The sequence below is a fragment of the Oncorhynchus kisutch genome, linkage group LG8 (assembly GCF_002021735.2).
Source record: "Oncorhynchus kisutch isolate 150728-3 linkage group LG8, Okis_V2, whole genome shotgun sequence".
Lineage (NCBI taxonomy): Eukaryota > Metazoa > Chordata > Actinopteri > Salmoniformes > Salmonidae > Oncorhynchus > Oncorhynchus kisutch.
In genome coordinates this window covers 23,481,402-23,507,806 of record NC_034181.2, presented here as the reverse complement: position 1 = coordinate 23,507,806, position 26,405 = coordinate 23,481,402, and the positions used below count along the sequence as shown (strand labels likewise).

The 26,405-nt window shown below is 42.7% G+C and overlaps 1 protein-coding gene across 1 annotated transcript in view; it reads right to left on the bottom strand.

The window, feature by feature from the left end:
* The window catches only part of LOC109895137 (polypeptide N-acetylgalactosaminyltransferase 9-like), a 130,930-nt gene extending 109,494 nt beyond the window's left edge, over positions 1 to 21,436 (bottom strand). Inside the window, exons 1-2 of the mRNA XM_020488796.2 lie at positions 20,350 to 21,436; positions 3,499 to 3,682 (exon numbers count right to left, since the gene is read on the bottom strand). Coding sequence (XP_020344385.1) covers positions 3,499 to 3,682; positions 20,350 to 20,590 — 425 coding nt within the window. The 5' untranslated portion in view covers positions 20,591 to 21,436. The remainder of the gene's footprint in view (positions 1 to 3,498; positions 3,683 to 20,349) is intronic.
* Positions 21,437 to 26,405: the final 4,969 nt, after the last annotated feature.

Here is a 26,405-nt window from a genome sequence, read left to right as displayed (position 1 = left end):
GTGTAAAACCTGCCAGCTGTATGTTATTCATGACGACGTTCAGCCACGACTCGGTGAAACATAAGATATAACAGTTTTTAATGTCCCGTTGGTAGGATATACTGTACGTGCTCGAAGTTTGTCTATTTTATTGTCCAAAGATTGTACGTTGGCTAATAGGACCGATAGTAAAGGCAGATTAGCCACTCGCCTTCGGATCCTTACAAGGCACCCAGACCTACATCGCCGATATCGCCGTCTCTTTCTCCAGCAAATGCCTAGGATGAGGGCATTGTCAGAGGTCTAAAGTAAATCCTTAGCGTCCGACACGTTAAAGAAAAAATATTATTCGGTACGGGGTGAGTAATCGCTGTCCTGATATCTAGAAGCTCTTTTTGGTCATAAGAGACGGTGGCAGAAACATTATGTACGAAATAAGTTACAAATAACGTGAAAAAAACACACACAATAGCAAAATTGGTTAAGGGACCGTAAAACGGCAGCCATCTCCTCCGGCGCCATTATTGCCCAATCCAGGTATGAAAATCAATATCGTGACATGTCTTGATTACAAATGATACAGATTCATTGAAATAGAAAATATTGTATAATGTCTCATTTGGAATGATCAGGGGGTAAAGAGGGAAACTAGAGAGCAACAGAGAGCTAACAGCAAGGAAATTGCATTTTCATATTGACTGTGAGGTATAGGCTAGAAATGTTTTTAATTTTCCTTCTCATTCAGACGCTATTCTTTTCTGCCCTCTGTAAAGCTCAGGTGCTAGCTAGTACATTGTGGTCCCCTGTGACTCAATTGGTAGAGCATGGCACTTGCAACGCCAGGGATGTGGGTTTGATTCCCACGAGGAGACCAGTACGGATGAAAATGTATGCACTCACTACTGTCACACTGGATAAGAGTGTCTACTAAATGATGTAAATATTATTCACCATCCTTCTTTAAGACTTAATATTGAAGCATTGGTCTGCAGGCCACCCAGCAGCTCCTGGTTGGGATAATAAAGCCTCTAGTTAACTTCCTCTGGATCACCATTAGAAAATGTCACAGCTGGAAGGATTGCCATCATAAAGCTCAGACCACTGAATAGGGATAATAGAGTTTGTCCCTGGAAATGGTCGCTCTTGATAAATCCTAATTTGACCATGAGCTGTTAGTGGGATGTAATTAATATGAATGGATCGGCTGGTAGGTCTTAAAATCCTACAAAAGGAGAAGATCTAGATCACATCCAATGGATACAGAGACAGAGGGGATGAGGAGTGAGGATGTAGAGATCATTCAATCATCCCACCCAGCCTCCCTGTGGTCATCAAACACCTCTCTGCTCAATGACTCCTGTGCAATTACGGTACTAGATCAGAGGTGTCTTATGTTAGCCTTTCCACACTATCCTACCGACCCCAATCCTACACTGTGTTGGCTGGGGTATTTTTTCACCATTGTTCTTTCTAGCAATATTTCAGAAACCAAGGGGAATGCATAAGCAGGCCAATGCTGTAGAGATGAGCTTGGCTTGGATCAGTAGGGTGGAAATGGTGTCAGTGTATTGAAGGTGTGTCTTACATTGTTTCTGCACAGCTCAAATCAATACCATCTGCAATGCCATAAACTCACATAATATGAAAATAGCCCTAACCCAGGTTTTGATTACAATTAAAGTACTTGTCTTGTTTCGCTCAGTAGACATCTTGCTACTTGTCTAATTAACTACCCCAACAAGGTCATTCAAGGTGCAGGGACAATATTTGTTTTAATTTAATTCCAGCCGTGGTCCAATACAATTTTTTTAACCCCCTGTTTCAGGAAGTGATGTCACTGAGTAATGACCCTATGTATAGGACCTTCCACTCCCACCTGGGATATGGATGCCTGATGAAGACCTAAGGGTCGAAACATTGTCAATAAATATCACCTGGGAGCATGAGCAGCAGTGTGCGGCATTTTCCTTTCTGTTTTCCATGAGTTTTCCTACAACTCCAGCTCCTGCAGAAAGTACCTGGATGTGCGTATGTTCTTCAGCTTTTGTACCAATGTTATGCAGCACCATAAGACAAGAATACTTTAAGCTAAACATATTGATTTCCTTTATGCATATGAGGCTCACTGTATCTTCATCAAACAGTGCGTCTACAGTATGGCTATTATGAACTGCTTTGCTTTGGGGAGGGTTTCACATTCTGGAATGATCTGTTTACATCTCAATATGGGCTACCTTTCTGAGCATAGGTTTGTTAACGGAAGAGTGAACAATTGTGTTAATTTAAAATAGAGGCAGGTTGTTCAGTACTAATGCCAGGACAGATACACACAAACATGCACACGCACACACACATACACACACACACACACACACACACACACACACACGCACGCACACACACACACACACACACGCACACACGCACACGCACACGCACACACACACACACACACACACACACACACACACACACACACACACAGACACACAGCATGGACCTGCATGTATCATTATTTCCACAGGGTATACATAACGTAGAGCCGAGTGTCAAAACACAGGACTGACTGCATCTATCACTAGAGAGTAAACAACAACATGGAGATAACCGGTTTAGCCAAACCACTAACACTGAATTTCTGTAGACATCAAACCGCTAACACTGACTTCTTGTAAACATTATCAAACCGCTAACACTGACTTCCTGTAGACATTATCCTCTTCAAAAAGAACCATTTCCTAAAATCCTATTTTCCACCAAGCAGTTTTCAGCTGGTATTATTAATGAGTAACTTTTCTTTTTACTCTCTCTCTACTTACGTTGATTTTTCAGCGTGAAAGAAAGGGATAGGGTAGAACAAAGCGGGGTGGATTTGAATGAATTGTTATCGCTGGCAAAGCCCAAAGAAGACTCTGGCTGTCAGATATCCTCCCTGAGTCTCTCTCTGTCTGTTTTTGTTCTTTGACACAGGCTGATCTAAATGCCAGTGGCAGGCCTTATTATGCGCTCTCAGTCATTGTATCGGAGATGTAGTCCTACATTCTAAATATGAAATTAATTTGAAAAAGACCATTAATATTCCGAATGGGGTATCCACGGTCTCTTTTATAAGAAATACTGCTGGACTTCTTTCTTTTACTGCATTATGAACTAGCCTGCCGCCCCACTATCAACATCATCTCTTGCTGTCTGGCACAATGTATTTCATGTAAGGCTTACTCGTGTTTTATGCAATTTCCTTTGTATGCCGCCGGTCCTGTTTGTGCTTTGAGCTGCCCTGGATGCTGATGCAGCCTGCAGTGGCCTAGCTAGGGAGACAAACCTAACCTGCACTATTTACTTTATTGAAACTCTGTTGTCTGTTTCACTTGTACTTCTCTGAAATAATAAATAATAAATAGACTCAGTTTTCTCCTCTATTCACGCACCTTAGTTAGAGAGAGACGTAGCAACAGTATTATTTTTTCTTAGCACAAATAAATAAATAATACATAGATTAATAAATAAAATGAATCCTACTTTTTGGGTCTGTAGTCAGGGATGCTGCGGTCCAGGGAGATGCGGTCACTGAGCTGGGCGTTGTAGCCATAGTCCTCGTACTTCCCCTCCCCGTCAACATGGCTGTCGTCCCCCAGAGTAGCAGCTGCTCCTCCCTGGCCCAGACCTCCAGGCCCCTCCACCAGCCCCATGGGCTTAGCCAAACCTGCAGAACACACACACACACACACAAAGGCACATGCAGGCACACACGCATGCAGACAAACACACATACACACGCACACACACACACACACACACACACACACACACACACACACACACACACACACACACACACACACACACACACACACACACACACACACACACACACACACACACACACACACACACACACACACAGGGAGACAGAGACAGAGCGAGAGAGAGAGAGAGAGAGAGAGAGAGAGAGAGAGAGAGAGAGAGAGAGAGAGAGAGAGAGAGAGAAAGAGACAATGATAGGTGAGAGAAGAGGCCATGTAGAGGGACAGCTGATTGACATTCATGGGCTGTGAGGATCATAGAGGGTGACAGCCCTTAGATTCGGCAAGGCTCTTCTGTAGGACATCATTACTCTGTCTGTCTATGGAGGTGCTGCAAATACCAACCTGGACATGGATTTCTCAAGATGACAGAGCAGAGCAAGGAACAGAGAAGAAGCAGTGGTATTGCAAGACAGAGATACATACAGCATAATGTTTCGATAAACATTTTTATGGCACAAGTATTAAATTACAGATGTGTACATTGCCATGGTATTGTTCATTTTACAGGATATCAGGACTAAAACCACTGTTGGAACTATCCTTATTTAGAGAAGAACAGAAGATAATCTTTCGGTTAACCTAATTACAATTAAAACTAGCTGCCAGTGATTTTAGTGCAGGAAAATTGAAATCCATTTTACCTCATTTCTACCAGCATGTCACCTGTGCAACAAGAGGGGAAAAAAACTCTAGATCACCTTTGCTCAACACACAGAGATGCATACAAAGCTCTCCTCCTGTCACGCCCTGACCATAGAGGGCCATTTTATTCTCTATTTTGGTTAGGTCGGGGTGTGACTAGGGTGGGTGATCTAGTGAATTTATTTCTATGTTGGCCTGGTATGGTTCCCAATCAGAGGCAGCTGTTTATCTCTGATTGGGGATCATATTTAGGCAGCCATTTCCCCACTGGTTTTTGTGGGATCTTGTTTTTGTGTTGATGCCTGTGAGCTCTACAGAACGTCATGTTTCGTTGCTCTTTATTGTTTTTGTGAGTTTCATTTAATAAACATGTGGAACTCTACGTACGCTGGGCCTCGGTCTGTCAACTAATTAGACAATCGTGATAAAAATTGCACCTCCTGTACTTGCTTCCCGACTCCCAGCGTACACATTACAACAGTGCATTCGAAAACTATTCAGACCCCTTGACTTTTTCAACATTTTGTTATGTTACAGCATTATTCTAAAATGGATTAAATAGTTGTTTCCCTCATCAATCAACACACAATACCCTGTAATGACAGAGCAAATCTGTTTTTTAGAAATTTTTGCACATTTATTTTGAATAAAAAACGGATATATCAAATTTACATGAGTATTCAGACACTTTCCTCGGTACTGTGTTCAAGCACCTTTGGCAGCAATTACAGCTTTGAGTCTTCTTGGGTATGACACTACAAGCTTGGCACACCTATATGTGGGGGGCCAATCAAGGACATTGAGACTTGTCCCGAAGCCACTCCTGCGTTGTCTTGGCTGTGTGCTTAGGGTTGTTGTCCTGTTGGAAGGTGAAAATTCGCCCCAATCTGAGGTCCTGAGTGCAGGTTTTCATCAAGGATCTCTCTGTACTTTGCTCCGTTCATCTTTGCGTCGATCCTGAGCAGTCTCCCAGTCCCTGCCGCCGAAAAACATCTCCACAACATGATGCTGCCATGACCATGCTTCACCATAGGAATGGTTCCAGGTTTCCTCCAAACTTGACACTTGGCATTCAGGCTAAATAGTTCATTCTTGGTTTCATCAGACCAGAGAATCTTGTTTCTCATGGTCTGAGAGTCCTTTTGGTAGGGCTGTGGCGGTCACAAAATTTTGTCAGCTGGTGATTGTCAAGCAAATAACTGTCGGTCTCTCAGTAATTAAAAGTTAATTAACATCAACACATTTAGCATCTCCTGGCTTCCACACATAGCCTAAAAGCCTGATCTGGCTATGCCAAATGGCTGTGGACTACACTAGTTCATTTAGCCAACCAGTTTGCTTAGAATTCCGTGGCATTTTATAGTATGAAGAATACAACTGAACAAAGCTGAATCAAATAGAAACAACATTTTCTCCAAACGATTTGAGGGGGTGCACACATACGGCTATTCTGTGTTGAGCGTTTAACAAAGAAATAGGTATTTCTATATGCTTAATTTAGAGATATTCATGTAACTTTAATTGTTCTACAAACGTTGGGCTACATGTTTTGATTTTTAATACATTGTAAGGCTGCATGATGCGAATCTTATGAAGATTTGAAAAAAGTTGTTTGAAAGGCATGAAATCTGCTTAGTTTTTTGTGCAGGCTGTACACACTACATCAGTACCTCATTCCCAATTTGACAAGCACTTGATAACTCCTAGAATTTCACGGTGACATACCCTTTGTGTGGCCGTAATGCACCCTAAAAAAATCCATGCTTTTTGCAGCCACTCTCCCTGAGTGCTGAGCACCCCGAATCAGCTCTCACTCACATGGCTCTCCATCACATGATCAGGGCTTTCTCACAGGCTACAAGTGAAGACAGACACATCGGGGACGCAACTGTGCGGGTCCTTATCCAATTCCGAGGTGCATATTGAAGATGTTGGAAGAACTGTCCACGTTTATTTTTGTCAGCCAACAAGATGAGAAGGCCTAACGTACAGCAAAAGCACTAGCCTATGTCAATATCCCATAGATAGATCCCAGATTAATACAACCACTAGCATCAGCAAAACATTTTTTACATAATGTGGTTGACGCAACAGATCAGAACGTGGTGAGGGTAGGCAACAACACGTCCGCAAACACGGGGGTCCCTCAGGAGTGCGTGTTCAGTCCCCTCCTCTACACTCTGTTCACCCACAACTACATGGCCATGCACGACTCCGACACCATCATTAAGTTTGTGGATGACACAACGGCAGTAAGCCTGGTCACCGATGACGAGGAGACAGTCTATAGGGAGTAGGTCAAACACCTGGCAGTGTGGTGCCAGGACAACAACCCCTCCCTCAACGTGAGCAAGACAAAGGAGCTGATCGTGGACTACAGGAAACGCAAGGTTGAACATGCCCCCATTCACATCTACGGGGCTGTAGTGGAGCGGGTCGAGAACTTCAAGTTCCTCTGTGTCCACATCACTAAGGACCTATCATGGTCCATACACACAAACACAGTCATGAAGAGGGCATGGCAACGCCTCTTCCCTCTTAGGAGGCTGAAAAGATTTGGCATGAGCCCTCAGATCCTCAAAAAGTTCTGCAGCTGTACCATTGAGAACATCTTGACTGGCTGAATCACCGCTTTGTATGGAAACTGCTCAGCATCTGACTGCAAGACTCTACAGAGAGTAGTGTGTACAGCCCAGTACATCACTGGAGGCGAATTCCCCGCCATTGAGGACCTTTATACCAGGTGGTGTCAGAGGAAGGCCCTAAAAATGTTCAACGACTCCAGCCACCCAAGCGGTACCGGAGAATCAGGTCTGGGACAAAATGGCACCTGAACAGCTTCGACCCAGAAGCCATGAGACTACTGAACAGTTAATCAAATGGCTAACCAGACAATTTACATTAACCCCCGTAATTATTTATTGATCTTAATTGTTTTGCACTGACTCACTTGCACTGGCTCTCACTAGACTCTACCCACACACGCATACTACACTCTCACTCCAACATACACACACACACACAATACTACATACACTCACTCACACACAAAAACATACACATGCATATTGACGCCGCTACTCTGTTTATTATACAGTGACTAGAAAGTATTCACACCCCTTGACTTTTCATACTTTTGTTGTGTTACAGCCTGAATTTAAAAGTGATTACATTTACCGTTTTTGTCACTGGGCTACACAAAATAATCCATAATGTCAGAGGAATTATCTTTTCCAAAATGTTTACAAATGAATTAAAAATGAAAAGCTGAAAGTCTTGAGTCAATATGTATTTAACAATTTTTTTATGGCGAGTGTCACATTCACGGTCTTCAAACTCCCTGTCATAAATGAGCCAAGGCGCAGCGTGCATGTAATTCCACATCTTTTAATAAAGTGAAACCTTCACAAAAGAAACAGGTAAACAGAAACCGACCGTGATGCAACCGTGGCGCGCGCACACACACACACACACACACACACACACACACACACACACACACACACACACACACACACACACACACACACACACACACACACACACACACACACACACACACACACACACACACACAGAGAAAATGAATAATTACCCACAACATTAGGTGGGAAAAAGGCTCCTAAGTATGATTCCCAATCAGAGACAACGATAGACAGCTGCCTCTGATTGGGAACCACAGGTGGCCAAAAACAAAGAAATAGAAAACATAGAATGCCCACCCAAATCACAGGGCATGACAGCGAGCCTAAATAAGTTCAGGATTTAACATTGTCTTACCAACTCACATAATAAGTTGCATGGACTCACTCTGTGTGCAATAATAGTGTTTAACATGATTTTTGATTGACTACAACATCTCTGTACCCCACACATAAAATAATCTGTAAGGTCACTCAGTCGAGCAGTGAATTTCAAACACAGATTCAACCACAAAGATCAGGGAGGTTTTCCAGTGCCTCTCAAAGAAGGGCATCTATTAGTAAAAATAAAAAAGCAGACATTGCATATCTCTTTGAGAATGGTGAAGTTATCAATTACACTTTGGATGTTGTATCATTACATCCAGTCCCTATAGAGATACATGCGTCCTTCCTAACTCAGTTGCTGGAGTGGACGGAAACCGCTCAGGGATTTCACCTTGAGGCCAATGGTGACTTTAAAATAGTTAATGGCTGTGATAGGAGAAAACTGAGGATGGATCAACAACATTGTAGTTACTCCACAATACTAACCTAACTGACAGAGTGAAAAGAATGAAGAATGAAGCCTGTACATAATAAAAATATTCCAAAACATGCATCCTGTTTGCAACAAGACACAAAAGTAATACTGCAAGAAATGTTGCACTGGAAAACCTCCCTGATAACTTTTTGTCCTGAATACAAAGTGTTAAACTACATGATCAAAAGTATGAGGACACCTGCTCATCGAACATCTCATTCCAAAATCATGGGCATTAATAAGGAGTTTCTCCCCCCTTTGCTGCTATAACAGCCTCCACTCTTCTGGGAAGGCTTTTCACTAGATGTTGGAACATTGCTGTGGGGACTTGCTCCACTCAGCCACAAGAGCATTAGTGAGTTTGGCCACTGATGTTGGGCGATTAGTCCTGGCTCGCAGTCGGCGTTCCAATTAATCTCAGAGGTGTTTGATGGGGTTGAGGTCAGGGCTCTGTGCAGGCCAGTTCTTCCACACCAATCTCGACAAACCATTTCGGAATGGACCTCGCTTTGTGCATGAAACAGGAAAGGGACTTCCCCAAACTGTTGTTGCATGTAATTGTATGCTGTAGCGTTAACATTTCAGGTCACTGGAACTAAGGGGCCTAGCCTGAATCATGAAAAACAGCCCAGACCATTATTGCTCTTCCACCAAACTTTACAGTTGGCAGGTAGCGTTCTCCTGGCATCTGCCAAACAGAGATTTGTTTGTCGGACTGCCAGATAATGAAGCGGGACTCATCACTCCAGAAAATCTGTTTCCACTGCTCCAGAGTCCAATGGCGGCGAGCTTTACACCACTCCAGGGACGATTGGCATTGCACAGGTGATATTAGGCTTGTGTGCCACTGCTTGGCCATGGAAACCCATTTCACGAAGCTCCCGACGAACAGTTCTTGTACTGATGTTGCTTCCAGAGGCAGTTTGGAACTTGTTAGGGAGTGTTGCAGCCGAGGACAGATGATTCTTATGCGCTTCAGCACTCGGCGGTCCCTTTCTGTGAGATTGTGTTGCCTACCAGTTCGCGGCTGAGCAGTTGTTGCTCCAAGATTTTTTCACTTCACAATAACAGCAATTACAGTTGAACGGGGAAGCTCTAGCAGGGCAGAAATTTGGTGCCGTCCTACTACGGTGCCATTTTGAAAGTCACTGAGCTCAGTAAAGACATTCTACTGCTAAAGTTTGTCTATCTCGATTGTGTGCTCGATTTTATACATCTGTCAGCAATGGGTGTGGCTGAAATAGCCAAATCCACTCATTTAAATGGCTGTCCACATAATTTTGTATATATAGTGTAAATCCAATACAACACATTACTGAGTACAACTCTTTATGTTTTCAAGCATAGTGGTGGCTACATCATGCCATGGGTATGCTTGTAATCATTAAGGACTGGGGAGATTTTCAGGATAAAAAATGAACTGAATGGAGCTACAGCACATTGATTGGGTACTGATACTCATTGTATATAGCCTCGTTATTGTTTTTATTGTGTTACTAATTCCTTTTATATTTAGCAAATCTCTGTCTTACTTTTTAACTCTGCATTGTTGGAAATGGGCTTGTAAGTAAGCCTTTTACTGTAATCTACACCTGTTGTATAAGGCGCATGTGACGATTCAAATTTGATTTGATTTGAACTGGAACTGACAGGGATACTACTGGCCACTAAAGTGGTTCTCTAGACTGCTATAATTCCCTGCAGAGGAAGGGGTCAACTGGGTAAATAATACAAAATCTATCAACAAACAAATACAGCCTTTCCACTACATTTCGATAGCCGTTCACTAGGTCAGGGTTTCCCTAACTCGGCTCCCCTTGTCTGTTTAAGTATGGAGTGAGTCTTATTGCTTTTTCTCCCATCTGGATATTTTAGCCTGTGCTGCACGTTGCCTAGGTATGATGTCTCATAGCTTTTATGGATTGGATATTTTAAACTCTGCTGCACAGTGACATTGTAGGGGCTTACTTAATTTGATATTCCTGTCAGACTTCTAGAGTGGTCTCCACAGGAAAACCATGTTGCCTCTTCTCAACAGATGGACAGAAACAGCAAGTTAACAGCGCATACTAATGAAGATCTAGGGTCACACATTCCCCAACAAGCCATTGCAAGAAATGTTTTTTGGGGAGGTTCTGGGAGATTTGCCATTGGAGCTGAACAGTTGGCAGTTGCAAACTGTCACCTCCCACAAGAGGGATCCCATCAGGGGCAATGCAGTGGTGTCATCTGACACCCCGGGTGGGGCTCACTAGCATTATGGACCCAGTCTGAATCCCAATTGCACGCTCTCATGACATTGAGGCAATCTAAGAAGCAACTGAAAGTGAAATCTGGAGTGCCACTCTCTCTGCGTGAGACTCGGAAACAGCCTAGCATCCCTGCAGTTTTGTTTTCCGCGGTCCTGGTTATTTTGCTCCCCGCACTCCCCGCTTCTTCTGGCTGGCTGAAGCAAATTCCATTACAGGAGAAGCGGATGCACTCACAGAAGTCTGTCTGCTACTGCTGATGTCTGCTGTCTACAGCTGACAGAGTGGAGGAGAGGTATTTTAAAATAGGCCTTGTGCGACTGACAAGGTTTAAACCTGGGTCTCTTACACGTCAGAAGAACACATTAGCCCACTAAGCTAAAGCCTAGGTAGTGGCCCGGGGACCCAATGCTACTCTATGCCTCAAGCAATGTGACTCATCGTGTGAGTGCGGTTCAGAGGACTGGTTTGACCCTGTATTGTTTTGACACTTTATTGAGCAGCAACAGCAAACAGAACCAGCTCAGGGATTTATAGAAGTGGTGAGTGGACAGTTTATGTGGTTTTGGAGCTGCCTTTGTTGTGCTGCTGCCGATAAAGTTGTGCTTTGGTAATACCTCAGAGGATAATTTGTTGTAGCTACCATTTCTCAGTCTGCTGCTGATTCATCTTTTCATGTTTCTCATGTTCTTTTTATGGAGGCTGAATATTCTGTTGCTTGGAGCAAAGCAAGAAATCCTTACATTGCTACAACTTAATAATGAAAATAGATGGGGGAAAGAAAGCTTTCATTTTTGTTGTTAAGATTTTGCTGAAAACCAACAACTCCACCACAAAGATTTTTTTAGCCCTTTTTCTCCCCAATTTCATGGTATCCAATTGGTAGTTACAGTCTAGTCTCATCGTTGCAACTCCCGTACGGACTCAGGAGAGGCGAAGGTCGAGAGCCGTGTGTCCTCTGAAACACAACCCAACGCTGCTTCTTAACACAATGCCCACTTAACCTGGAAGCCAGCCGCACCAACGTGTTGGAGGAAACACCGTACACCTGGCGACAGTGTCAGCGTGCACTGTGACTGGTCCGCTACAGGAGTCACTAGTGTGCGATGTGTCAAGGATATCCCTGCAGGCCAAACCCTCCCCTAACTCAGATGATGCTGGGCCAATTGTGCACCAATTGTGCACCGTCCCATGGGTCTCCCTGTCGCGTTCGGCTGCGACAAAGCCTGGACTCGAACCCAGAATCTCTAGTGGCACAGCTAGCACTGCGTTGCAGTGCCTTAGACCACGGCACCACTTGGGAGGCCTGATGTATACTTTCTTGACCCCCTAGATTCAATACACGTACCCGTTGGGAAATCCAATTAGTATAGTAAAAAAATAGCCATCAAAATCTGTGTGTTTTTAAGCTAGAGACTTCTGGGTTTTTGCAAGGGCTGCGTCTCAATCCACCACGTCGATATCGGCCTTCTGCATCTACGGTGGAAGATGGCAGAGCTACAGTTTGTCAGACCATGAGACATTCTGAGATTTCGGTCTTCTCATGAAAACGTCTGTAGAGTCCAAACAGTTTGGACTAATATGACCCCACTATGGAAAGATGTGACTCTCACAAACACAAACGTGTTCTCCGTTTCGCTCTACAACGCCCACAAGCTTCACGTGACTCGTGAGAATGTCTCCCGTGACTGTGATGTAAAAAGGTATTTTTGGGACTAGGGTTACACATGTACCTTTTATTTATTTTTTATTTTGGTTCCTGATGCTTTCCAATATTTCAGACACCACAAACCATAATCCTTTTGATTTATTTTTGGACTATATTTCTTGCCATGTATGAACGCTTTATTCAATGCATTTCTATGGGCTAATAGCAGGCCAAACTCAATGTTTCATTAAATAATATTTTTGGGGGGGATATCGACAGGGGTCCTAAAAGTTTAAATCAAATTTCTAAATGGTCCATCTTATGACCATACTAAAACAATTTCATATGTTAGCTTCGTAGATATTGACATTTAAATATTAAATTCAACTGTGTTTTATTACAAACCACTCTGGATCGGTAAAGTAGATATTGTTAAGTGTTTAAAGTGACTTGAAATATTTAATTAGACATACCTCAAGCCATTTAATATCATTCACATTCTAGGCACAATCTAACATAGAATGATTGCATTCACTAAAACCCATGAGTAGGCCAAGTCATTTTCTACAACAATGAGAGACAATTGTGACACAGGCGAGGAAAACTATTGAGGCAAATGGCAATGGCAAATGCTCCAGCTATCAGAGTATTCTGCCAGTCCTCTGAATGTCAGTGTGCCTCTAAGCCACATCATGTTACTGTACTGTGATGTTGGCCAGACTCCGTGGGTCATTGGGTTGGACCTGTATGTAATGAGCTTAAACATTCACTTGTTTAGTCAAGGCACACAACAGGCCTAACATATTGTTATGCGAGTTATGCGACTATTAATCACAATACATCTGGGGTGAAAGAAATCAAGGATAGAAGGTTTTTCCAGGACACTGACGACAGACTTGTTAGATTGACCGGTAATTTATCGGCAGTAAGACACTTTTTAGGTTACTTTGCTACTGCTTATTCACTATGGCAAAGTCAGCTAAAAGAGCTTCAAGCTTCTTAGCTTAACCAGAAGCCTCTCTAGAGATGTCTTTGGTACTATGCTGTTGTGATGATTCATGTTGTATCACTGATACATCCTCAACACATTATCCTCTACTTCCTCTAGTTTCATTCTTCAAACTGCAGATTAGCAAAACACCTTCATTATCCCACAATGAATTAATTACAGGGAAACATCTGGTTGTTCCACTGCAAACACACAGGCACTATTTCCAGTATGAAGAGGTTAGCAGCACACTATGGGGAGATGAAGGGTGTGTGCCAAATGGTACACTATCCCTATAGTGCACTACTTTTGACCAGAGTGTTATGGGCCCTTGTCAAAAGTAGTGAACTTTATAGGAAATAGGTTGTCATTTGGGACGCATAATGATGTATGTACTGTTCCAACACCCTGAGATGGACAGATTTGTTTCTGTGCGGATATGGGGACAAGAAAGGCTGGCTACCATCAAACATCAATCTGGGTGCACTATGTCCAAGTGCATATCCATCTCGATGCTCAGTCGCTCACCTCAGAATCCATTTTTATAGAGGTGCCCACAACAGGATACATTATAGCGTCATAACAGTGATAAATTATGTAACAACCTTCAAAAAATGTTTGATTTGGGCTGATGAGATAGATTTTCAAACTGAAAGACACCTCCATTCTGTGAATGATTTAAAGGGAGAGTGGAGTTATGCGTGTCAAAAGTGATGCTGAGATGTGATAAATATTGATGTCTTGGATGTGGTTGAGTGATCTGTTGTTCAAATAGAGGAAAATAACTACCAGTAGTTGGTTTTAAAAGCTAAAATGTGGGCGATCCATAAAACATTGGCAACAAGGGAAATGCATAACGCATAAAGGATAATGCATAAAGCCTTGATTTGCTGCTCATGATGGGAAAAGGGCAAGCTAATGGGTCATCAGGATTTAGAGGGCTTACTTGTATTTGTAAATTGTCATTATGATACTGTATCTCGAGACCCAATGAATCATCATAACAATCCAAGCTTGCATGGTAACATATGCAAAGGACTGAAAGAAGAAAGTACTGTATCAAAAGAAGTGCACAAACAGCACCATTTAGCAAAAATACTATACAGTCAACATACAGTACAGTAGATCTGTCTATAAGTCAGGAAATATGCCAGTTTCCTAACGCAAATTAAATATTTTCACATGGATCTGACCCCTCATTTAGGAGAGCGAGGACAACTAATGTCAGCGCTTTGTAGGGAATCATGAAATTAAAGTCTTTAAATAATCACAGGAATGAAATTGCTGGAGTTTTTGACCACCATATGAAATCTCTAGCTCTTCACAAAGTGCAATTATCTTGTAGCTCAAATGTAGATTGTCAGATGAGGCGTTGAATACATTACAGAGATTCAGATTCCTAAAAGCTGGAACTGAATAGATTCTCATCAGTTACTGAAAATGTTTGGTTGATGATTCCTCATCTACATATCATTACTGGAAAATATATTCCATCACAGGCCCCATTCCCCCACTCCAATCTGCTGGGGAGGTGTCTGTGGCTCTCCAATATAAAATGATACTCACACTGTGATGAATACCATTAAGGTACGGGTTGAAGCATCAAGTGTGTATGGGGTATGAGGTGATGAAACATCATTTCATTTCGAATTCCTCGTCAGGAGTTCTCTCTTTCCATACTTTAACATATAAACAAAATGTCTTTCTGCAGCATAATTGGAAATTATAAATACGAGTCATATCTACTGCTGCAGCTGGACCATCCTCAGAGGCTGCTGCCATGCCATCTAATCACCTCCGCTCACTCAGGATGAAAGCAGGACTCAGTGACATGCATCACTGATGACAAACACTCAGCCCTGCTCAGCTCAGCCTGTCTATTTAAGGACAACAATGAGCCAGAGGCTGTGACACACTGCAGGGTCACTCAGTCAGAGGACAGAGAGGTGAGCTGGGGAGAACAGTGCATGAATGACAGGGCATTCATCTTGGGAGAAAGTAAAGTATCAACTGCATGATATTTTTTGCTTAACTTCATTGTGAGACTCCGAGCTGACCTTAGGCCAGTGTCTTGGGGCAACTTTATAATAATCCTTCGTGATCCAGGATTTTAATTACATCTAGATACAACAGGGACCTTATCATATTAATGCAACATAAGTTGAAACATGTAAATTAGGTATAACATATGAATGTCTTGATGATTCTTGTTTAACACACATACTTGTTTTTAAAATTGTAGCCTAAAACATAAATACACAGATCAGAGAGGATCTGTCGGTGAATCTTAAGTTGCACTGAAAGGAAGTAGAGATCTGGCACTTTTAATGCACTGCTTAGGTCACAACACTGTCCTATAAGCCTGTTAACAAGAAGCTTAAACCCAGATAGATGATTATCCAGTAGAGGATAGTGCCTCTTCAGCAGAGGAGAGGAGAACTGCTGATGACCCTAGCCTCTTGTCAGTTATTTCCATAGTGAATTGCAAAGTTACAGATAGCACACTTTACTGGTGTTCTGGTGAGGAATGACCTCATGGAAATATTAGATAGTATTGGATTAGATTGCTCCTGTAGTTGCTTCCGAAATGACACACTATTCTCTATACTGTATACACTAGAAAAGGGGTTCCAATGGGTTCTTCAGCTGTCCCCATAGAAGATCCCTTTTTGGTTTCAGGTAGAACCCTTTTGGGTTCCATGTAGAACCTTTTCCAAAGAGGGTTCAACCTGGAACCCAAAGGGTTCTCCCTGGAACCAAAAGACTTCTACATGGAACCTAAATATCACCAATATCACACACCGAGTCAAAGAAAAAATTTGATAACATCGTCCAAATCACTGACTGAGGAGTACTGGAATAAATGCTTGCACAATGCACAGGAGCGGCATCACTTTACAAAGCCATGTAATGGATGAAGAGTTTGTAAATGTCTTCTAAATCTAATCTAAGCCTTAATCCCTTGGTATGTCATTGTTGGACAATAAACAACTGAAAAATGGGCTATTACTTCAAATCACTGTCGGACATGGTAATGGTTATTGGCACACAAGGTTCTCACTCTGTAACGCCAATCCCAATGGCAATAGAATACAATCAGTGATCTGTTCCCCATTTAAAAATCGAGAAATAAATCAGGATATAAATGTATGATTAAATGTGTCAATAAATATCTGGATGCTAAACATGAAGAGATGCTGACAGAAGGGAAGGATTCCTCCTGACTCTGTCTGACTCTGTCTCTCTGTTTGACTCTGTCTGACTCTGTACACTCCAGGGCAAATACATGGTGGCTCCCCGGCCCCTCGCTCCAGACAAAGTCCCCTGAATGAGAGGATGCATTATACTTTTGGTGAGCCAGTGCCTCCTGGCTCCAAAGGCAAAGCATAACTCAAACTGACAGAGGGACCTCTTTTGTACAAAAATGATGCCAGCCACCACCAAAGCATAGTAATAAGATCAAATAAAAACCCTCAAACTAGGAGTGTTTTGTGGCCATGCTATATAGCATTAAAAGTAGATACAGACTACTGTTAGGTCTCTCCTTCACTGCAGCCGAGGTGAGTAAGACATTTAAACGTGTTAACCCTCGCAAGGCTGCAGGCCCAGACGGCATCCCCAGCCGCGCCCTCAGAGCATGCGCAGACCAGCTGGCCGGTGTGTTTACGGATATATTCAATCAATCCCTATACCAGTCTGCTGTTCCCACATGCTTCAAGAGGGCCACCATTGTTCCTGTTCCCAAGAAAGCTAAGGTAACTGAGCTAAACGACTACCGCCCCGTAGCACTCACTTCCGTCATCATGAAGTGCTTTGAGGGACTAGTCAAGGACCATATCACCTCCACCCTACCTGACACCCTAGACCCACTCCAATTTGCTTACCGCCCAAATAGGTCCACAGACGATGCAATCTCAACCACACTGCACACTGCCCTAACCCATCTGGACAAGAGGAATACCTATGTGAGAATGCTGTTCATCGACTACAGCTCGGCATTCAACACCATAGTACCCTCCAAGCTCGTCATCAAGCTCGAGACCCTGGGTCTCGACCCCGCCCTGTCCAACTGGGTACTGCACTTCCTGACGGGCCGCCCCCAGGTGGTGAGGGTAGGCAACAACATCTCCTCCCCGCTGATCCTCAACACTGGGGCCCCACAAGGGTGCGTTCTGAGCCCTCTCCTGTACTCCCTGTTCACCCACGACTGCGTGGCCACGCACGCCTCCAACTCAATCATCAAGTTTGCGGACGACACAACAGTGGTAGGCTTGATTACCAACAACGACGAGACGGCCTACAGGGAGGAGGTGAGGGCCCTCGGAGTGTGGTGTCAGGAAAATAACCTCACACTCAACGTCAACAAAACTAAGGAGATGATTGTGGACTTCAGGAAACAGCAGAGGGAACACCCCCCTATCCACATCGATGGAACAGTAGTGGAGAGGGTAGCAAGTTTTAAGTTCCTCGGCATACACATCACAGACAAACTGAATTGGTCCACTCACACAGACAGCATCGTGAAGAAGGCGCAGCAGCGCCTCTTCAACCTCAGGAGGCTGAAGAAATTCGGCTTGTCACCAAAAGCACTCACAAACTTCTACAGATGCACAATCGAGAGCATCCTGGCGGGCTGTATCACTGCCTGGTACGGCAACTGCTCCGCCCTCAACCGTAAGGCTCTCCAGAGGGTAGTGAGGTCTGCACAACGCATCACCGGGGGCAAACTACCTACCCTCCAGGACACCTACACCACCCGATGTTACAGGAAGGCCATAAAGATCATCAAGGACATCAACCACCCGAGCCACTGCCTGTTCACCCCGCTATCATCCAGAAGGCGAGGTCAGTACAGGTGCATCAAAGCTGGGACCGAGAGACTGAAAAACAGCTTCTATCTCAAGGCCATCAGACTGTTAAACAGCCACCACTAACATTGAGTGGCTGCTGCCAACACACTGACACTGACACTGACTCAACTCCAGCCACTTTAATAATGGGAATTGATGGGAAATTATGTAAATATATCACTAGCCACTTTAAACAATGCTACCTTATATAATGTTACTTACCCTACATTATTCATCTCATATGCATACGTATATACTGTACTCTATATCATCGACTGCATCCTTATGTAATACATGTATCACTAGCCACTTCAACTATGCCACTTTGTTTACATACTCATCTCATATGTATATACTGTACTCTATATCATCGACTGCATCCTTATGTAATACATGTATCACTAGCCACTTTAACTATGCCACTTTGTTTACATACTCATCTCATATGTATATACTGTACTCGATACCATCTACTGTATCTTGCCTATGCTGCTCTGTACCATCACTCATTCATATATCCTTATGTACATATTCTTTATCCCCTTACACTGTGTATAAGACAGTAGTTTTGGAATTGTTAGTTAGATTACTTGCTGGTTATTACTGCATTGTCGGAACTAGAAGCACAAGCATTTCGCTACACTCGCATTAACATCTGCTAACCATGTGTATGTCACAAATACAATTTGATTTGATTTGATTTGATTTGATTTGAGACTATCCTTGAAACTGACTTCACAACACTTTCACCAAAATCCTGTTTATAATACAATTGTTCTGACATGAACAGGCAGTTTGCTGAGCACCAAGCACAAATACAGTGGATACAAGACTTATCCTTTTTGAACCTGCCTCTATGGAAAGGATTTTATGTTAACCTTTTTACCTTGAGGTTTACCGAGTTGTCAGCGGCAGAAGCTGGCTTTTGTTGACATCGACTAAACAAGGAGATTGAGGGAATTATACTTTGTCATTAGATGCATACACTATTTCAAACAAATCAGTGATGGCACAAGCTGCTGCTTGTCTCACAATTTGTATAGGATTTCTATATACTATTGATAACATAAAATGTTAAAATGTAAACATATGGATGATTCTTAATGTAATTGTGGAATTGACTGAATGCTAAATAGTGATGCATGCATTAACTGTCTCAAAATAAATGTTGGACTTTTCAGTGTCTGAATGTCTCATGTTTCATGAAAGAGTGGGACCATGGAGCATAATGAGAGATGAGATAACATTAACCAGATTTAAAGGATGCTGTTTTGCCAGACAGACTAAACATCCTGCAACACATTTCAATGACTAAAGGTAACATAAAGAAATAAGTCTGTTTTTTCATTCGATTAGAGAACCATTTAAATTGACCATTTTTTAAAAACATTTCAGACAGAACTATTGTATTTGGGCCAAGGGAATGACAAAGCAGAACTCTGTAGCCAGAGCCAGGGTTTTCACCCCTATGGGACTCTCAATCATATTCACTTCCATGAGTCCAATACTAACTACCATTGGCTGGTGTTTTTGATGGGGATTAGACCAGGTTAAGTGCACAGATTAGGAACAGTTGCATTGATTTTACTTGAGTAAAACCTATTCACTTGTTGGCAATAATTTGTGGCTCCATGAAGAGCCAGCATTCATCACTGGATGACTCACTCTGAACATAATAACTGTACCATAATGACTGATACTGTCTGAATGGCTGATATACCAGTTGCATATTTATCTTATTGTCCATTGTCTGATCAAATTCAATGTATTTGGAAAATTAGGCTGTTTATAGTTTTAAATGGGCTGTTTATAGTTGTTCTGTAGTAAAATGACAGTAATTCAGGATGTATATAACTATACAGAGATATGACTCCACAGTTAACAATGCTGAAAATGAGAAATAACTCATACTTGAGTAAAAGTTATATGCTGAATATGTTGTTAAAGTTATAATAATACATACCATTTAATTGGTTGTAGACAACGTCCTCCAGCCGCTCCAGTCTCTGAAGTATGGACTGCCTGTCCACCAAGTTGGAAACTTTGCCATTCCTGGCCCTCAGTCTCTGGTCTGATATCCTGCCGATCTGAATGAGTTCCTCAGAACGGTCCTGTATTCTACAATATACCGAGAACAATATGATCCCCACAAAAACAAAAATGTTAACCGTGAGCAAAGTTTTTATTTTGCGTGCCACAGCCATGAACCCTAATAGAGCAGTTGGGCAGAAGCCGTTAAGCCAAATAATAATGCATTTGGAGTACTTTAGCTACTTCGGCTGTCGGCTGTATTGCAGTGAAAAGCAGATGCTTTCAGTGGAAGTCAACTTTGGGAGCCCTGAAACAAGGAGCTGTCCTTTCAGCACCACTGAGATGCCGGAGGAACGCTTCTCTAGCGCTGATGTGGGGGGGCTACTGTTGACATCCAAGCGTCGAGTCTCCCAGACTGTGGTATGCAGATGCTGTATTGAGGAAGTTCAAGGTTGGTAAGGACGCTGGACAAAACAATGCTTTCTCTTTGGATCATATGCAACGCCGCACGCCTGTACCTTTACAGAAGCGCTGCTGTTGAAGATACATAGAACGTATTCTGTCGTGTCAACTAGAAATAAATAACGTCAGACACGAACCATAGTCTTAAATAGGAGCGAGTATTTACTGTAGAAAAACATCTATGCGTGCACTGCAACGTGGAAAGTCGTCAAAATCTCAGACACGAGGACAACATCAGCTCGTCCACCCTGAACAGTGCATTATTCCGTATTTGCGAAGCAGCATACTCTATTACTGCTTTGACATTTCCTCTTTCAAAGGCGTTGTGGTCACTGGATTCGTCCTGATCCTGAAATAGATTTGCATGTGTCTTGAAATGTGCATATGCCACCCTCAAATATGCAGCGAGTTTCTCCCATCAATCCACGATTGGTCGCAATAGAACGTTGAGGTGCCGATAGATAGAAGTTCAGAACGGGTTTTGTCATCAAATGCTGCCAAACGGTTCCGATGCTCGCGCTGTCTGACTGCATGGTGAGTGAGCCAACCCTTCTCTTTTGCTAGCTCTCGCATGCTGTCTTGCATCCCACCCTCTCCCTCTCTCTTTCAGCCTCTCTCTCAAAGCAAGAGTGCTACTGTGTTGTGACGTTTAGAGGCATATTCATGATCTGTCTCAGGGATAAAATAAACATGAATATAAAAATAATGTTATTTGAATTCATATGGTGCACTGCATCTGGTCAGATTCTAGATTGATTGTATTATCCTAATCCCAACAGAATAAATCATACATAGAATAAATAGTCATGTTGGTTGAGCTACCATACTCCCAATAAGCATTTATTGAAATTGAAATAACCGATACACTTCCCTCTACTAATCACAACAACAGCCAGAAAAGGGTTTATCAATTATTATTGGCATATGACTTGATTGAGTGCCAATTGATTTCATGTCCAACCTCCTCAGAGATGTCTTAGACTAACCTCAGTGTAATTACACAAAATGCAAACCGGTATCACAGGTGTACGTAGCCTACTATGTTAAATGTGTATGTACTGTACCTGCCTATGCAAATATTGTGTATATATTGTAATAATGTTGTACCCTTTACAATATAAAAGAGCAATGGCAAACTTTTCAGCCCTTCCTACTAGAGACCAAATGCTGCCTGATCAGTGATTCCAAATAAATCACGATTCTAGTAAATTACAGCCAAACAGAGCCAATCCCTGAGCACTTTCTCTTGATTAGAGTAACCCAGAATTAGGCCTTCCAAAAAAAAAAAATCCCTGGTCTCTCTCCTCAGAGGAGCCAAGCGCAGATTTATACTCTTTTATTTGTTTGACTTTCCAATACAATCAGATGTGGGCTAAAACTGTCAAATATTTATTGACTGCAAAATTCTCGCTTGGAAAATGGTAGGGGTATGAAGAGCAAAAGGCTTGTAAATGTTTTCTGGCACTAAAGTCAATTCCTTGATGAGATATTTTAAGGCTGAGTCAGATATATATTTTACAGATAGAGGTTGATAGTCCCAGTACACCTTTTCATTTTTCAATCCATGTTATTTCTTCAGGCAACTGTTCTGAAACCAAGGCCTTCAAGTAGTAGCATAGTGCATTCTTCATTTTACATATATGGTTTATGTGCTTTATCAGGCCAGTGAGGTCGCTAACCTCGTCAGGCTAAATTGCTACGAGCTGGCAGGGGTGAGATTACCTAGTCACCAGCTTTACATTTATTTATCAGGGGCATCACTCTCGTTTCAAACTTGCCCACATTGGTAACGATATTTTAATGCTGTTATCCCCATTGGTAATACCCACAAAACACATTTCTACATTGATTGTAGCACTCATTAGTCCCACCATGACTTCCTCAAATCTCCAAATCAAAAATGGCAACATCCTTTGTACATGGAGCCTTTCCCCCAGAACCAATCAGATGTTTTAGTGAAGGATCTTAATTGAAGCCATTCTAATTCAAACCATTCCAACAGAATGGGAACGTGTAAATGAGAAATCTAAATGAATTTTCCATTTCATTCAAATGTAAGATGAGATAAAACAAGACACGTGGACTACTGTTTAACATGCAATGTTAATGAATGAGAAACAAACACATTGCTCTATTGAACTTCACAACTGCATGATAATAGGCCATGTGTCTATCCTGCTAGGCTCAGAGTAGGTAACACGCTAGGTAACACATTGGCTCCTCGGTTGTTATTCATACACTTGAATCTATCCCTTTTGTTCTCATGATCTGCATGACAAGCAGCTTTGAAATAATTGGCTTTATCTGCGGAACGTAATGAGGTTTCCTGCTGAATATGAATCACATTACAAAAGGTGCTGATTTGGTTTGTGGAGAGAGAAGTCTGCTGCTGAAACAGACAGGCTTAGGAAATTATTCAGTAGCCACCTCTGGTGACCCATTGCTGTTCATACTACTACTACTACTACTACTACTACTACTACTACTACTACTACTACTACTACTACCATTATAACAACAACTATGATACCAATACTTCTACTATTACTACTACTATTATGACTACAACTATGAAACCACTACAACTACTACTACTACAACTACTATTACTACTACTACTACTATTACTGCTGCTGCTACTGCTGCTGCAGCTACTAGGAATACTGCAACTCCTACAACTACGAATATTACTATTACTAATACAGCTCCTAATATTACAGCAGCGAAAAAACATATCTGTATAAAATGTGTATGGTATATCATTGTATTACCTCCATTTCTCTGCCTTCTTTCTCCTCCTCTACCAAACATTCCCTGTGACCTGTTCCTGTTTTGTGTATTCAGAATGAGGACAGCTAAGCCAGACACAATCTAGCTCTGAGGCCTTTTAGTCGTATTAGCCTGGCAGGCTGCCAGACACACCGTACACATCCAGCTCACAGTGTCTCTGCATGACTCTCTCAAACCTGTGAAAGTGACCGGATGGAGAGGAGCGACTAATAAGCTTCGTTTTCCATGTTGAGCACCAAATCAAATTGACATTTGACAAGAAATGCCACAAGTTGGATGTTTTTAACAGACTGTAATTGAGCATTCATCCCATTGTCCAGTATGCTACATAAATGTACACCGTACTGTGTGCGATATCCTTTTATTAACTTTTATTTAATCAGAGGAGCCCAATTGAGACCATGGTCTCTTTTTCAATGGTGCCCTGAGACCACAAAGCAATGCATAAAAAAATCTAACAAGATCAAATAAGAAGTACACTACATCAGAACATCACTAACATCACAGCCTTTATAAACAAGTTACTAAATCAATCACTCAAAACAATTGCACACTTCTGTGAACTCATCATCAGGGTTTTAAAATGCCCTAGTGGCACCAGGGAATCCAAATGTAATGAATTTTGTAAGTGATTCCAAAAATGTGGAGGGTGAAAACTAAAAGCGGATTTACCTTATTCAGTGGACACCTACAATGTTAAGAACTTAATAAAACAGTAGAAAACATGGGACTGGAGTTTTTCAAGTGACGGCTCAGTCACATAGTCAGGAAAAGCTCCTGAACTGTGTTACCCATAGCACATGTGGTGCCTAGTCTGAACAGCAAAACACATGAGCCATTGAATCTCCACCACCTGTTTTCCCACCCTTGAACGGAAGCTTTTAGATGAGTGTACAGAACATTCTCATCCTCTGAAGCTGCTCTCAGGCTGGATGTGGTTCACAGGAGTCAGCCATGGACTGCCTCCCAAATGGCACCCTATTCCCTGCATAGTGCACTCCTTTAGACCAGAGCCCCATCTGCCCTGATCAAAAGTCGTGCACCATGTAAGGAATAGGGTGTCATTTGTGGCACAGACATGGTCTGCTGAGTCCTTTAGAGATGTACTGCGGTCAGAAGAGACGCTATTACGCAAGAAAACCCAGAGGTCAGACAGATCATGGACATCAATGGCGGTGTATCTACTGTAAAAATACCCAGACCAAAGGAAATGGTAGAGAGAGTGCAAATAGACACCCACTCCAAGGCAGCAGTCGCCAGGGGCCAAATGTAGAGTTCACTGCGCTATTTGAGCAGGTAGGAGGTGTTAGAGAAGGTCTGGGGTTTTATCTGTTCAGCCTTGTGTCCACTTATAATGGAGGTTCTTTCATGATATCTTCAATCAAATCAATCAAATGTATTTTTAAAGCCCTTCTTACATTAGCTGATGTCACAAAGTGCTGTACAGAAACCCAAACAGCAAGCAATGCAGATGTAGAAGCATGGTGGCTAGGAAAAACTCCCTAGAAAGGCCAGAACCTAGGAAGAAACCTAGAGAGAAACCAGGCTATGTGGGGTGGCCAGTCCTCTTCTGGCTGTGCCGGGTGGAGATTATAACAGAACATGGCCAAGATGTTCAAATCAAATCAAATGTATTTCTATAGCCCTTCGTACATCAGCTGATATCTCAAAGTGCTGTACAGAAACCCAGCCTAAAACCCCAAACAGCAAGCAATGCAGGTGTAGAAGCACGGTGGCTAGGAAAAACTCCCTAGAAAGGCCAAAACCTAGGAAGAAACCTAGAGAGGAACCAGGCTATGTGGGGTGGCCAGTCATCTTCTGGCTGTGCCGGGTGGAGATTATAACAGAACATGGCCAAGATGTTCAAATGTTCATAAATGACCAGCATGGTCCAATAATAATAAGGCAGAACAGTTGAAACTGGAGCAGCAGCACGGCCAGGTGGACTGGGGACAGCAAGGAGTCATCATGTCAGGTAGTCCTGAGGCATGGTCCTAGGGCTCAGGTCCTCCGAGAGAGAGAAAGAAAGAGAGAAAGAGAGAATTAGAGAGAGCACACTTAAATTCACACAGGACACCGAATAGGACAGGAGAAGTGCTCCAGATATAACAAACTGACCCTAGCCCCCCGACACATAAACTACTGCAGCATAAATACTGGAGGCTGAGACAGGAGGGGTCAGGAAACACTGTGGCCCCATCCGAGGACACCCCCGGACAGGGCCAAACAGGAAGGATATAACCCCACCCACTTTGCCAAAGCACAGCCCCCACACCACTAGAGGGATATCTTCAACCACCAACTTACCATCCTGAGACAAGGCTGAGTATAGCCCACAAAGATCTCCGCCACGGCACAACCCAAGGGGGGGGGGGGGGACAGTTGAAACTGGAGCAGCAGCATGACCAGGTGGACTGGGGACAACAAGGAGTCACCAGGCCAGGTAGTCCTGATCCAGGTAGTCCTGATCTTACTTTTTCTCATCCACTAGGCCAGTGGTTCCCAAACTTTTATAGTCCTGTACTCCTTCAAACATTCAACCTCCAGCTGCGTACCCCCTCTAGCATCAGGGTACAGCGCACTCTCAAATTTTGTAAGCCTGCCACACAAACACAAAACGATACATTTATTAAACATAAGAATTAGTGTGAGTTTTTGTCACAACCTGGCTCGTGGAAAGTGACAAAGAGCTCTTATAGGACCAGGGCACAAATAATCATATAGTAATAATCAATA